Here is a 13,664-nt window from a genome sequence, read left to right on the forward strand (position 1 = left end):
ATGATATCACCTACAAACTTCATATTAGTTAAATTAACCTACACCAACACTGCACTGTTGGTTTAAACATATTTTCTGGACAATACCTTTTTTTTATAAATATTTTAAAATTCAGTTACTAGTCCGGGGCAAGATGAATCAAAATGCAAATCCACTTGACACCTTTTAAACCTCATTTCCATGTGCTGGAGTATGATTGTTTTACATCACCCGTTTGTTAACGTAAAAATTTCATCCATCAGAACATCTATTTTTATGATTTTAGCTAGTCAATTTTTTGTAGTATTTTTTACCCCTAAATGTATGCAGCACCTTTATGCTTTTTCTTATAAAAGCATTTTTGACAGAAAAAAATTAAATTTAATGATTTAATTCAACCAAAAACAAAATTTACTGCAATTGGTGTGTTATGCGTCAATGCAGAACAAATAATTTAGAAACTATTATTTTCCAAACGTTTTTGTTTGGTTTTTCATTAAAAACAAAGTTTGTTGCAAGTTACCCTATTTTATAAATAAGGTAAAAAGCGAACTACCTGCAACATTCGATCATTTTTACTGACTCGGCAAGCTGTATTGATGCACTTTCGAAAGGACACTCAAGACACCCATGGATCCAAGAGGCAGAAAAGGCGTTAGTCGAAAACAATGTTGTTGTTGCATGGATCCCTGGACACTGTAACATCCCTGGTAACGAGTTAGCGGATCGTTGGGCAAACGAAGGACGGTAGAGTTCACCGATGGAGTTGCCCATTCCAGCAGCAGACGCAATCCGATTGGTCAAAACTAGGTTGAATGAGGCATGGCAATCTGAATGGAATAGGTCGCAAAATCTTCTGAGACGTGTTCAACCATCTATATGTGCTTACACCGACAGGAAATGCGCATCTGAACAGCGTCTGTTAACTAGGTTACGTATCGGGCACACTCGTTTAACACACAGCTTTCTCTTGGAACGATCTATACCTCCCGAATGCTCCTTTTGCGGAGTAAGAATAACTGTCCAACATATTCTGGTTGATTGTAGAGGATTTGATCAAGCTCGACGAGCTTGTGATATGGAAGGCTCAATCTATGATATTTTATCGAATTGTACAAGCAAAGAAACCAACGTTGTAAAACTCATAAAACTTTGTAATCTGATGGATAAAATGTAGATGTTTTTGTTGTTATAGAAACAGACACGAATGCCATGTAAATGGTAAAATGTCTTTAATAAAAATAATAATAATAATAAATAAGGTGAAAATCGAATGTTTTTAAAAATTAAAAATAACTGGCGAAATCAATATTTTTTCTGACTACTTCAATTTGATATCCCAGCATCCTTAAATCTTGAATGGTATGATAATCTGTCAATATAACTTTTTAGAAGCCATTGAAGTTCACGAAAGATAGCTCTCATCGAAATCATACAGAAAGCTGATATTTTGAAAAAAAAAAAACACTAAATGTAACCTGCATTGGTGGTGAATACTTTCTAATACGATCTTACATTCTATCTGTCCATATTTAATAGGAGTTTTCGGTATGCTTAGAAAAAGTACGAGAATCAAGATATTGTTTAAAACAAAAAAAAATGTATTAAATCTTTAGGCAAGATCTTACTGCGGTCCACCGTTGTGCTGTTTGGAAATAAAAACAAAGAAAAACTTCTTTAATTAAGCAGACATCCTGAGCTTGAGTTAGTAATTTCGTAAAAATAACGTTTCAGATAGGGGTGAAAGACCAATTTCAAGTGCATTCCGTAGAAGCAATAGTGAAGTTATCATTCCATGCGTCAAATGAACTATGCGTCATCATTGAGGAAAATAATATACGTAAGATAAAACCTCTTGACCCGAAAAGAGATGTTAAAACGAATAGTAAAAAAAACTCTTAATTACCTTGAACGCTCTTACACCGAACTTCCTACAGGTTCCTTAGCAGATTTCCTGCAACGAAAGAAAGAAAACTGTTTAATATTTATGGAAAAAAAAGACTTCAGTTGTCGATTTATCGGAAAATCGAGCTCAGCTAGGGGTGAAAGACCAATTTCAAAGATAGTTATCAATTAGTTATCATTCCTCCGTAAGTCAAATGAACTATGCGTCATCATAGTGAACGATTTTCCCGTAATTTTTACCTGACAGGCCACTTTAAATGTTTCAACTTCATTATTATTTGTAAATTTATTTGAGTGGCCACCCTTCCAATATACTGTTTTATACGTTTACATGAACTTACCACGAGTTGACAGTCTCATGAGTGAGTTGAAACGGTTCAAATCCTCCGTTTGGTATTTTGATCTGTAATAAGAAAAAAGAATCTCTATTAGTAAGTTTTAATTTTTTTTTTTTCAAAATTTGAGACCTTTGCGAAAACAATATTCAGAATCCTTTTGGTTTAATGTTAGAAGTTGGGTGTAATCGATGGACGATTTCGAAACCTTTTTCATCATAAAATTTATCTAGATTTAAATAAAATCTGCTATGCAACTTATAAAAATGTTATTCTTTACAGAACATTTCGACAATTTTATTGAAATTTCGTATTCATGAAAGTTTTTTAACTTTATTTGAGAGGTTTTTAGGCAAATCAGCCGGTGTCTTCACGTTACAGGAAAGTTAACTCAATCGAAACATTAAATTGCAAACATTTTAAAGGATAAATCTTCTGAAATAATTCAAATTAATGCTTACCATTTTCGAGCGATGCACACGCCGACTCCATTTTGTTCAATTCGTGATCTCGCACAGGAGCATACGAAAAAAACTAGTTCCCGTAGAAGATATCTCCTAGCTTGAGCTTAAGCTTGAAAGAGATGCATGCCTGCAAAGAAAAATGATGATCGGAAATGTGAAAACAGTTCCACAAACTTGACAGTTTTTAAAACTTATTTAAAAACTTCAGAATCCTTTTGGTTTAATGTTTGAAATGGGTGTAATCGATCAGCGATTCTCAGAAACATTTTATCATCATGAAATGTATAACTAAAAAAAAAGTTCGGACAATATTTACCTGCAGTTTTTCAGTGGCCATTTTATCTTTTCTTCAAGGAGTTACCTGAAAATAGAAATAACGAGGATCAAACAATGCTTTCCAGTAAATGCAGAGAAAAATTAGAAGAAAGGATTTTTCAGCTGGCCGTTCTTATAAATTTAATCATGTTTTCATTTTAGATAAAGAACAATCATCATGTTAACACAAACGCTGATAATTTAAAAAAATAACGTTCAAATTACCTTTTCATCCATCGGGCTTCCGAAATTTGCTCTGCACGAATATCCTAGGCACATCAATGCCTTCCTTCGGATTAACGGTCCTTCGATGAATGTAGTTATTTACTACGGTTTCAAATCCAGCATCTCGGAACAAACGCTCAACTTCTGCATCGGCAAAGAAATAACTTCTCGTGCCATCTTGCCGCATGTAGAAGTTTTCACCTATCTTGTTACCGGCTTTGAAGCGTAGCTGGGCCATATCGTACAGACCATAGTCCCGGAACAGCACCATTCCGCCAGGTTTCAACAACCGGAACAAATTGCGGGCTACTGTAGCAAATTTGCCCGGGTGAATGGCAGACAACACAAAAATCGAGGTAATCAAATCCAAGCTCCCGGGTTCAACAGTCTGGAACACATCGTCAGTCGTTATATCGCATGGGAAGGCTTTGATGTGTTGCTCATTGTATAGGTTATGTTGCTTCACCAGCTCAACAGCACGTGGAGACAAATCGCATGCATAGATGAAATAATGTCCGATTCCTTCTTCTAATAGCGGAAATACCAAGTTACCCACGCCGCATCCTATTTCCAGCAATCGCTTCAGTTCTGCTGTCGCACCGGATCCGGAAGTCGTTCCGTCACAAAGCAGCTCCTCAAATTCTCGTGTCGTCCAGTGACGATCCTTGAAGAATCGGGTCTCGTTACGTTTGTAAAACAAGTCCCAGTGTTTGCGGGCTTCCAGCTCAAGCTTTCGCGACTGGAAGTCCGAGACCATCCGTTTGTTCTGCTCCTGTAACAGCCTTTGTTCCGCTTCCGACAGAACTTTGGTGCTGTTAGTTACGGCGTCATCCAAATTGAAAGCAGTGCTTTTACGGGATTCAAAAAGATTCGATTCGTTCTCGTCTGCCATTATGGCAAATACCGATTTAATTTTACATAACTCACTTGAATTTTAAGAAAACTTTAGATGCGTAAATTTAAGGAAACGACCTCAAAAACAACTTGACACGTTGTTGTACGAAAACGAAATGAACGATTTGGACAGCGGCTGCGGCGGTTTCGATTTTGTGTATTGGCAGCGGTACTGATTTTTGACAGTTGTTCAAGCGGATATTGGGAGCGCGTTCACAGCATTGCGGGTCAGGTTCAACTTGAGGGGTAGCTTGATGTACACTTTTTTTCAAATTGGCGGTTTTTTTTTAGCAATTTTAAACCGCATAGAAAGTTCTTAGGCCGATGATATAGCGAGAGCCGGCGAATGCGATTGAATGCGCCTAAGCACATTTGATTAAAATGTATGTGAATCGCTTAAATCCGACATACTCAACGAAGCGAATGTTTGATGTTTAATCAGTTTAATGTACTCTGATCTCTCTTCAATTGTCAAATAAATACTTCGCCTTTTACTAAAGATTTCTGTTCTTTTAAGGAAGAATGACAGCTTGCTGATAAATTCCTTGAATAAAAGGTTAAATGTTTAATGTGGTTTAATGTTTAATGTTTAATGTTTAATGTTTAATGTTTAATGTTTAATTTTTAATGTTTAATGTTTAATGTTTAATGTTTAATGTTTAATGTTTAATGTTTAATGTTTAATGTTTAATGTTTAATGTTTAATGTTTAATGTTTAATGTTTAATGTTTAATGTTTAATGTTTAATGTTTAATGTTTAATGTTTAATGTTTAATGTTTAATGTTTAATGTTTAATGTTTAATGTTTAATGTTTAATGTTTAATGTTTAATGTTTAATGTTTAATGTTTAATGTTTAATGTTTAATGTTTAATGTTTAATGTTTAATGTTTAATGTTTAATGTTTAATGTTTAATGTTTAATGTTTAATGTTTAATGTTTAATGTTTAATGTTTAATGTTTAATGTTTAATGTTTAATGTTTAATGTTTAATGTTTAATGTTTAATGTTTAATGTTTAATGTTTAATGTTTAATGTTTAATGTTTAATGTTTAATGTTTAATGTTTAATGTTTAATGTTTAATGTTTAATGTTTAATGTTTAATGTTTAATGTTTAATGTTTAATGTTTAATGTTTAATGTTTAATGTTTAATGTTTAATGTTTAATGTTTAATGTTTAATGTTTAATGTTTAATGTTTAATGTTTAATGTTTAATGTTTAATGTTTAATGTTTAATGTTTAATGTTTAATGTTTAATGTTTAATGTTTAATGTTTAATGTTTAATGTTTAATGTTTAATGTTTAATGTTTAATGTTTAATGTTTAATGTTTAATGTTTAATGTTTAATGTTTAATGTTTAATGTTTAATGTTTAATGTTTAATGTTTAATGTTTAATGTTTAATGTTTAATGTTTAATGTTTAATGTTTAATGTTTAATGTTTAATGTTTAATGTTTAATGTTTAATGTTTAATGTTTAATGTTTAATGTTTAATGTTTAATGTTGAGTAAGAGAGAAATATTAGAGAAAAAGTGCTTAAACTGCTCTGATCCAACGTTCCACAGAAGTAGGGGAAAACTGTACAAGACGCACCAGCGGGGTAAGATGACCCATGCCATTATTTCTCAAACATGGCATACAAGGTTTTCCATCATTTATTACATGAAAAGTACAATAAAACGAATTTAGTTCTTGGAAACAGAAGAATTCATAGAATCAACATGAAACTTGTTATTTTTTCATGGGTAACATATAAGGTTTTATGGTAAACCAGCCTGGGAAATCTGATCGGTTTTCAACTCGTATACACTTTCGGAAGACTATAAATATTTTGTTGTATCTTACTAACTTCCCACAGATTTTAACTAAAATCAATCATATCCAAATTGGGGCAGAATGTCTACAAGACCACGTGTTTTACGCTAAAATTTTGAATGCTGTTAACTTTTGAAAAAACCCGAGACTCCCAAATTACGATAACAATTCATAATTCTAACAAATTTCGTCCTTGTTCGAGTTAAAAAGGTGCACCAATATTCGACTCGAAAAAGATAACCGCCGCCATGTTTGCCGCGATATCAGTCAAGAAATTCAATTTCGTTGCCTACCTGAAGGCGTTTTAACTATAAGGATATAGAAAAGTATATTTTGAAAAGCGAAATTTTCGATAAGTTTAGCAACAATAAATTATTTTTTGCCAAAGTATGGTTGGTTTACAAAAATATGATGAACATGTTATTAAACATTTGATGTTTCAGTTGTTACATCTCGTATAATCATTGTTCTTTTCTCACCACCCTTTCCATATAGTGCGTTCTGTCTACTTGTTTTGGCGTTGTACCCCGCGGTTTGTTTTCTAACTGTTTAAGCTTTTAACAAAAAGATAATCAAAATCGAGTTTTTATCATAATTTTTCTTTATGATAATAGATTATACGTAAATCTGATCCCTGAATCATCGTAAACTTTCAATTTGGTTCTTAGATGATTAGTATCGCTATAAATAGCGATTATGCTTAACTGGTGCGTCTTGTACAGTTTTCCCCAAATACATGGGTGGCCAAACCATGGCCCGCGGGCCGCATGTTATCCGCGACCAACTTTTTGTGTCCCGCGAAGCTCAATTTGAAAAAGCCATGTTTTAAGAACTGAACGTTTTTTCTTAAACTTCATATATCATTTGCATCTGCATCAACACTAGCTAAATTCAAAACAAAGATTTTTTTAAATGATACATAAGCCAAAGGAATAAAAGTGTATAAAAACTAATTTCGAGAAAAAAAACGCTTTGATATTGTTGTTTTTGGCCATTTTCCATACATTTTCGGAACATTTGCATTTTTCTGTCGATCAAAAATAGTATACGAATATAATTAATAAATTTGAAAAAAAAAAAACGATAAAATATAATTTGAAACATGTAGAATAATTTGTATGTATGTATATTGATAATCCACCATGGGTGCACGGATTCACCGCAGTTGGACCAAAGTATGGATTCACATGCAATATTTAAGTAACTTTAAAAAACTCCATACCCGGCACCATGGTTTCGTGTGATCTGTTATGTAGTGTGTGTATAGTGTTTGTGTAAGTATGTATTCGGACGAACAATTCAAACAGATACACCACCAGTTCAAAATGTATAACATGTTCAATGTTATACATTTACTACAGGTATTCCGGCATCCGTGTATATACCTGGCCAGCTGGCACCTGATTGAACGTTCTTATTTTATAATCGAAACAAAAGATCATATAATGAAACAAAAAAGAACAATCTCACCAAGTTTTAGGCATCTTTCCTACATTTTCCGTATGCCTTCAATAATCTGCAATGGGTAACAGCTCCTACATGAAGTCAACATTTCGCTATACAATTCTCATTTCTTCTTGAGCGAACATTCAGCCCTGAATTTGCTTCTTAATACTTCGCGTATTCACACACCCTCACCAAACTCACTGATTTATTCTTCTTACACTTTTTCCACAAATTGGGCTTATTTGCGTCGCGCGAAACAGCATTTGAGCCGACAATCGACGATCGATCGATCGACAATCGAAAAGCGGACATTACCGTCTTATCCAAGCGCATAATTGAAACATGTAGAATAATTTGGCATATTAACTCAAAATCGATAACTTTTGTACTTATTCCGCTTTGGCTCTTAGTGCCTCATATAATTTTACAAGAAAGGTTACCGTTACTGAAATAAAAACAATTGCAATTACTTTTTTGAGATTATCAAAACTGTACGGTATTTGACACATTATCTGTAAATTCCATCACACATTTTTCCATGTTTTCCGATTGGGTTTTGGTGACAACATATCATTGGTATGAGGAGCGTTCTGGCGGACTCTAGTTTTGATATTGAGGAGTTGGGCTGGCCTCAGAAAGATATAAGACCCTATCAATATCGTTTATAATTTGAAAAAAAAAATCATCGAACCTTATCAACATCACATTTGGAATTATATTTTCACAACAACTTCAACCATTCGTAACTTGAATTCTATTTCAAAACCTTCGTTAGTCCATAAAAATTTAATAACTTTTGTAATCTGTCGAAAGTTTGCTCCGTATTTTTTTCCAATTTGTAATTTTTTGCTCAGCTTTCCAGAAAAGGGTACATTTTTGAAAATTAAACCAAATCCACAAATATTTTAATTGGCAACGTGCTTTGTGTTTGTGTTTATCAATAATGAAAAACTAGACAGATTTTACAGTTTGGTAGTAAAATTAAACTAGAAACGGTTTGGTACTGACAAAGTTTTCGGAAGAAGGACTTTTTTACAGCAAAATTTTTACTTAAAGATGGTGCAACGAGTATAAAACAACCAATTGGTATTCATCCTGATTTAAGAAGGCTTTCTCAAAACACTTGTCAAATCGAGATACTGGAAAATTTGAAAAGAGTTGTATTGAGTTGATGTTATGGTCCGTACTTTGTAAAATCAATATTTTTTTATGATATATGTAACTAAAGTTCGTTGAAATAATTATTCTTTTAAATGTCAAAATTTTGTGACCGTTACTTTTTTTCAACAACTCTTTTCTAGAGTAAATTTTGCTAAGAAGAACGGTGAATTTGAAAACTTTGGAGAGTAGGTAGTCATTTTTTTTTAATTTGGAGATCATAAAATTCACTTACTGTCCATTGTAGTCACGCGATTTGACATTTTTGGAAAGAACAAATCGAGGAGGTTTTAAATCCCTTGAGAACATACATAAGTTGGGTGTTCATTTCGTATTGCATAATTTTTCTACTATTTTTCAAATGAAGCGAAATTTGCAATAATATGCAAGTAACAAAAATGACTCATTAAGATTAATCTATACTTGATGTGACCTATTCAATTGGTTTTTTCCATAGCGTTTTCAGAAATATGATATACTCCATAATAATTTTAAGGTTAAAAGGTCTTAAATAAATATCATCATCATCCATAATAATTTGTTTTTGTGGCCCGCCAGCCAATCTCATTTCTGAAATTTGGTCCGCGTGTTGAAAATGTTGGCCACCCATACCCTGATGCCCTGATGCACAAAGAACAAGATAGCTTAAACTCAAATAAAAATTGGAGACATTTGGAAACTATTGGATGTTTCAGAATCAAAAATCTTAGCACTTTTTTAACAGTAAAAATGCATAATAAATGCCGAAACATCGGATGAAGAAATAAAAATCGTTTTAAGATTTTTTCGTGATAGAAAATGCCGAAAATTAATTTATTCATTTTTTTAAATTTTTTTTATCGAATTTGCGCGTATTTTGTTGCTTATGTGCTTACTATGCATGATGTCCCAAGAAAACATGTAGAGAGGAGCTTTAAAGTTTACATTTACATAATTTCAAAAAGGTTTCCTTCAGTCAACTATTCAAAAAAGTCAACAGGTAGGTAGAAGTTAGTTTAACAGTTAACAGAAGATGAGAATTCTATCTTGATACGAACGAATTAAATTCAATAGTGTATTAGACGGGAACTTAAAAATTATGGATGATTAAATCAAATACAGTCATAAAATGTAAAAAAGAACTATTATTTTAAATAGTATGCAACAACGTTGGTTTCACCAAAATTTACTTCGAAGCTTATGAATTGTTAAATTTGAAGTAAAACCAATTAAGTAACTCAACTGAAAATCCAACTCTCAGCAATTGACTGCCAAGATTTGAATTTGCCATTAAGTCACTTTTATTGTTTTGATTAAATATTAATGAAGCAAATAACTAGGGATCTCGATTAGTGGACAGCAATAAAAATGTGGAACTTATTTTTCATAATTATCGCATGCAGAAAAATGGAGGAAAAAAACCAACGATAGTACTATCGAATTTGTTTGTCGATTGAATTTTCACAACCCCGGGAAAAGGGTCCGCAGCAGACAGTCCCGCATCGAATGCATCCCGTTTCGAGGCGTATGACGATGACACGCAAATGGTCATGCAAGCTTCCTCTTCTAGTAGCCTCATTCAGCCAGAAGCTAGGTAGTTTCGGGGGATGACTGGTTCGCTTTTCCGGCGAATGACAATAATGATAGCTAGGCGCGCGGACATCGTCCTGTCATGATGTCCTTTGGGGCTATTGCCTTTAGTAGTGTCCTCTGATGATGCCTCAGTGTGTTTGTGTGCAACGACTGATGACTGGGTGGCCTATTAACTTTGCTCCAATATATAGGCTATCATCATGAATGTGTCTACACGACTTCCAACTATCATTGGGACATAGAATATTGGAAATCAGAAAAAGGGTGGAAAAAAAAATTACGGAACAAGTTATAAAGCACAACCGATTCTCGAGTGATCCCCTTCGTTCAGTACCAGTTTGAACCTGACCACGTGCACTTGTGTTTTCGGGAGCCAAGTCCTTCCGGGTTGTCCGACTGGTGCATGCCATTCCAGCCACTCTGTGTAAACAACTGTCATAATTGTAACCGGGTAGAGAGCACGTTTAAAAATTTATACGGAAACCCGACTCTTCAGACTTTCATCCTCCTTCCCCGAGGAATTTCGATCAGTTTTACGAATTCAATCAGGTGCATCGTGTGATGGCTATAGAGGTGTGGTGCCAATTCGCGTGAGATCCAAGTGATGTGCAGCCTATTTACTGTTCATAAGAATAGGCTTGAATTCCGTATTCAGGAATTGCCGTAAAGTAAGTTTTCATAACCTCGAGAAGGCTTCTAAAGCCGGCAAAAGTGAAAATCGTCTGAACTTGATTCCGATTTCGAGGCATGTCAGTGGCAACCTGACTGCACTTTTCATTGTGAGTTGTTGGAACAGGTCAAGTGCAATGCGAATATAGCATACATTTTCGCATCGTTTCCCTATTCAGTTGGAACGCCGAAAAGTTTCGATACAAACATTAACCTACAGAGACACACGGTCGGAACAAAATCGAAACATACATTTCATATGATACATGAAAGTGAAAATTGCAAACACTCGTAAGCAAGACCATAGACACAAAAAAAACGGCAGCATTTTTGGCACAGTAAAAAGTGGAAACAAACTCACCGTTTTTCCTTCTTTGTGTGAAAAGTTTTGGTTTTTGAATAGCGAGACACGTGGAGGAACAGCGTGGAAAACTTTCAGACCGGCTGGGACCGAAAAGCGAACGTACCTACCTTTGCCGCCGTTCAATGGGGTGTTGATTACAGAATCGTAACCGGTAAGCCATTGATGAATTCAAGCAAATGATCTTCAAATATTTTTGAAGAAGTTTTCAGCAGATGAGTCTTGCGTGATATCTTTTTTTTTTGAAAACGTGATTATTATTTGGCCGTAATTCTAATAAAAATGACAATACTTCAAATCGAAATAAATAAACAATAAGGTGTTATAAGCGATCAATGTTAAAAATGCTAAAAACTTTTTGTTTTGAAATCTTTAACCAAAACAAAAAATGATTAAATGAAGGGTTAAAGTATTAAGAGATTAAAAATTGATAACGTTTTACTCTCAGGAGCCACAACACGTTTAAATTTAGTTTTTCTATGCTCAACACCATAGCGTGAGTTTAGAAATTTGCCTGTGTTCATTCAGCGCAATTCTTTCTAAGCTCTATCGAAAGAAAAAGATTTTTTTTTGGTTTATTAATGACACTTTAAAAATTAAAAGATTATGATATCCTCATGTTGTGTAGAAATTATACAGTAAAAACTAATGAATTCTTAACATCACTGAGAACGAATTTGCAAAAGTTCCAGAGACTTAATTTTAGAATAACAAGTAAAATAAACTAATGTATTAAAAATGAATATTTTTAATTAACATGAATAAGTTTATAGTTGCAAATATCAGAATTGTCATAACCGGTATTAAACCTATCAGAACAAAAAAGTACAAGAAATATGTACTTAAGAAATTTCTGTTCTATGAATATCTCTCGAATTACTTTTATATATTTTGGAATGAGTAAAGTAAGTTCAAAATCTATCAAAATTGTAATATCTTTAATATCATCCTCAAGTAACATTGCAAGATGATTACTAAGAAACTTCGGCACTCCAGAGGGAGCCAAGTATGAATAAACTAATTTTGTATTTCGGCGTTTTACTCTCTGAAGCCACCACATTTTTGAATTTCCTTATCCTAAACCCAATATGCTAACGTAAGTTAAGAAATTTTCCTGAATTCAGCAAGAGTCATTTTGTTTAATCCGTCGAAAGGAAAAAAAAAAAACGTTTATGTAGGTTTGAAATCACGCAGAAAAAAAACTAATGAATCCTACACATTATTGATTAATAAAAGAACTTAATTTTCCAGAAAAAAAAGTTTTAAATATAGGATTTTTGCAGAACTACAGATATCTAAGTCACAAAATTTTAAAAAATGGCTAATGACTAAACACCTTGCGTCGGTATAGGAAGTAACATACTTTCCACCAATTTCCATATTGATAATAACTGTATATGGATAAAATCTTCAAATTCATACCATGTTTCTACTTATATTAATTTAACTCGATCAATCATGGAAACTGATAGGTGACAAGAGATGAATAATGCAAACTTTATATAATTTTCTCTATATACTTATTTCAATATCCTTCTACACAACTTACACATCCTTTTATAAAATAACCATCAAATCTATAATATCCACGGCGAAAAAAATTTGATAATTTTTTTTTAATTTGTAGGTGTATATCTGGTATTAAAAAATTGTCACTTTAAGAGCTCTTTAGAGAACTTTTAGTTATAATTCTAATTTTTCTAATGAAAATAATACACACGTTGTAGAGAGATAAAAATGTAGAATTTTTCAAGATATCTTCATTTTGTTCCTGAGCTTCTAAATATTTGGGCTCTGATATTTTATAATTTTTCGAAAGTATTTTACTTTTCACCGATGAGGTCGATAAACTAATTAACAAACATAACTGATGGGAATTAAAATCTTCACTGAAGTATTTTAATGAATCGTGAATTGAAAGTGAGAAAATACGATAATCGAAATCAGTTTCTGAAGTATAAAGCTTCTGGAACCTTATTTTGTTTTATTTGCTCTTGAATTAAAATTTATCATACAAAATTTTCAATTTTATTTGTACTAAAATGAATGAAATAGTCACAAATGCAACAAATAAATTATAAAAAATCTATGAATCTCTTTTATTGTTCATGTATGTATGTGCCTACACATAATTCCAAATTTTTTTAATGATTTTGAATTTTGAATTATAATACAAAATTGTGAAATGAAGGGTTAATTCTGAAAGTGTTGCAATTGAAATAGCTGAGGTTTTCAGATTCCAAATATCAACCTTAAGTTAAATTTTAACTTAAAATTTGAATATTATTGTGTAGATAAGCTGAAAACAGTATCGAGGACATAATTGGTATAGATCTGGAATTCCAGTCCTTTTTTTTTAAATCACTAATAGATCTTCCGTCCGTTTAGCATGATAATTGCCTTGTTGCCGAAAAAAATAGTGGAATGATAAGGGGATAGTTTCAATTCACAAAGGAAAAATTAAAACAGAGTCAAACAGATTTTGGAAGATTTTTTTGTCAAATTTTTTGATAATTTTAAAATT

At 32.7% G+C, this 13,664-nt stretch overlaps 2 protein-coding genes and 1 non-coding gene across 9 annotated transcripts in view; 1 reads left to right on the plus strand and 2 right to left on the minus strand.

The window, feature by feature from the left end:
- Positions 1-1,559: 1,559 nt before the first annotated feature.
- On the minus strand, positions 1,560-4,233 carry LOC129745078 (tRNA N(3)-methylcytidine methyltransferase METTL6). The gene is made up of 6 exons (XM_055737913.1): positions 3,224-4,233; positions 3,000-3,044; positions 2,681-2,810; positions 2,226-2,287; positions 1,886-1,933; positions 1,560-1,624 (listed from the first exon to the last, which is right to left on the minus strand). The coding sequence occupies exon 1, from the start codon at positions 4,113-4,115 to the stop codon at positions 3,228-3,230; it is 888 nt and encodes a 295-aa protein (XP_055593888.1). The 5' UTR covers positions 4,116-4,233; the 3' UTR covers positions 1,560-1,624; positions 1,886-1,933; positions 2,226-2,287; positions 2,681-2,810; positions 3,000-3,044; positions 3,224-3,227.
- On the minus strand, positions 2,004-2,108 carry LOC129750216 (small nucleolar RNA snR60/Z15/Z230/Z193/J17). The gene has a single exon (XR_008738347.1). It is a non-coding gene; the product is annotated as a small nucleolar RNA snR60/Z15/Z230/Z193/J17 (small nucleolar RNA).
- A 6,219-nt stretch (positions 4,234-10,452) lies between the features above and the next one.
- Positions 10,453-13,664, plus strand: part of LOC129741846 (uncharacterized) — a 138,891-nt gene continuing 135,679 nt past the window's right edge. For all 7 annotated transcript variants that reach the window (XM_055733639.1, XM_055733642.1, XM_055733640.1 and 4 more), the window contains exon 1: positions 10,453-11,294. The gene's annotated coding sequence lies outside the window, so the exon portion shown is untranslated. The remainder of the gene's footprint in view (positions 11,295-13,664) is intronic.

This window comes from Uranotaenia lowii, chromosome 2 (genome assembly GCF_029784155.1).
Source record: "Uranotaenia lowii strain MFRU-FL chromosome 2, ASM2978415v1, whole genome shotgun sequence".
Classification (NCBI taxonomy): domain Eukaryota; kingdom Metazoa; phylum Arthropoda; class Insecta; order Diptera; family Culicidae; genus Uranotaenia; species Uranotaenia lowii.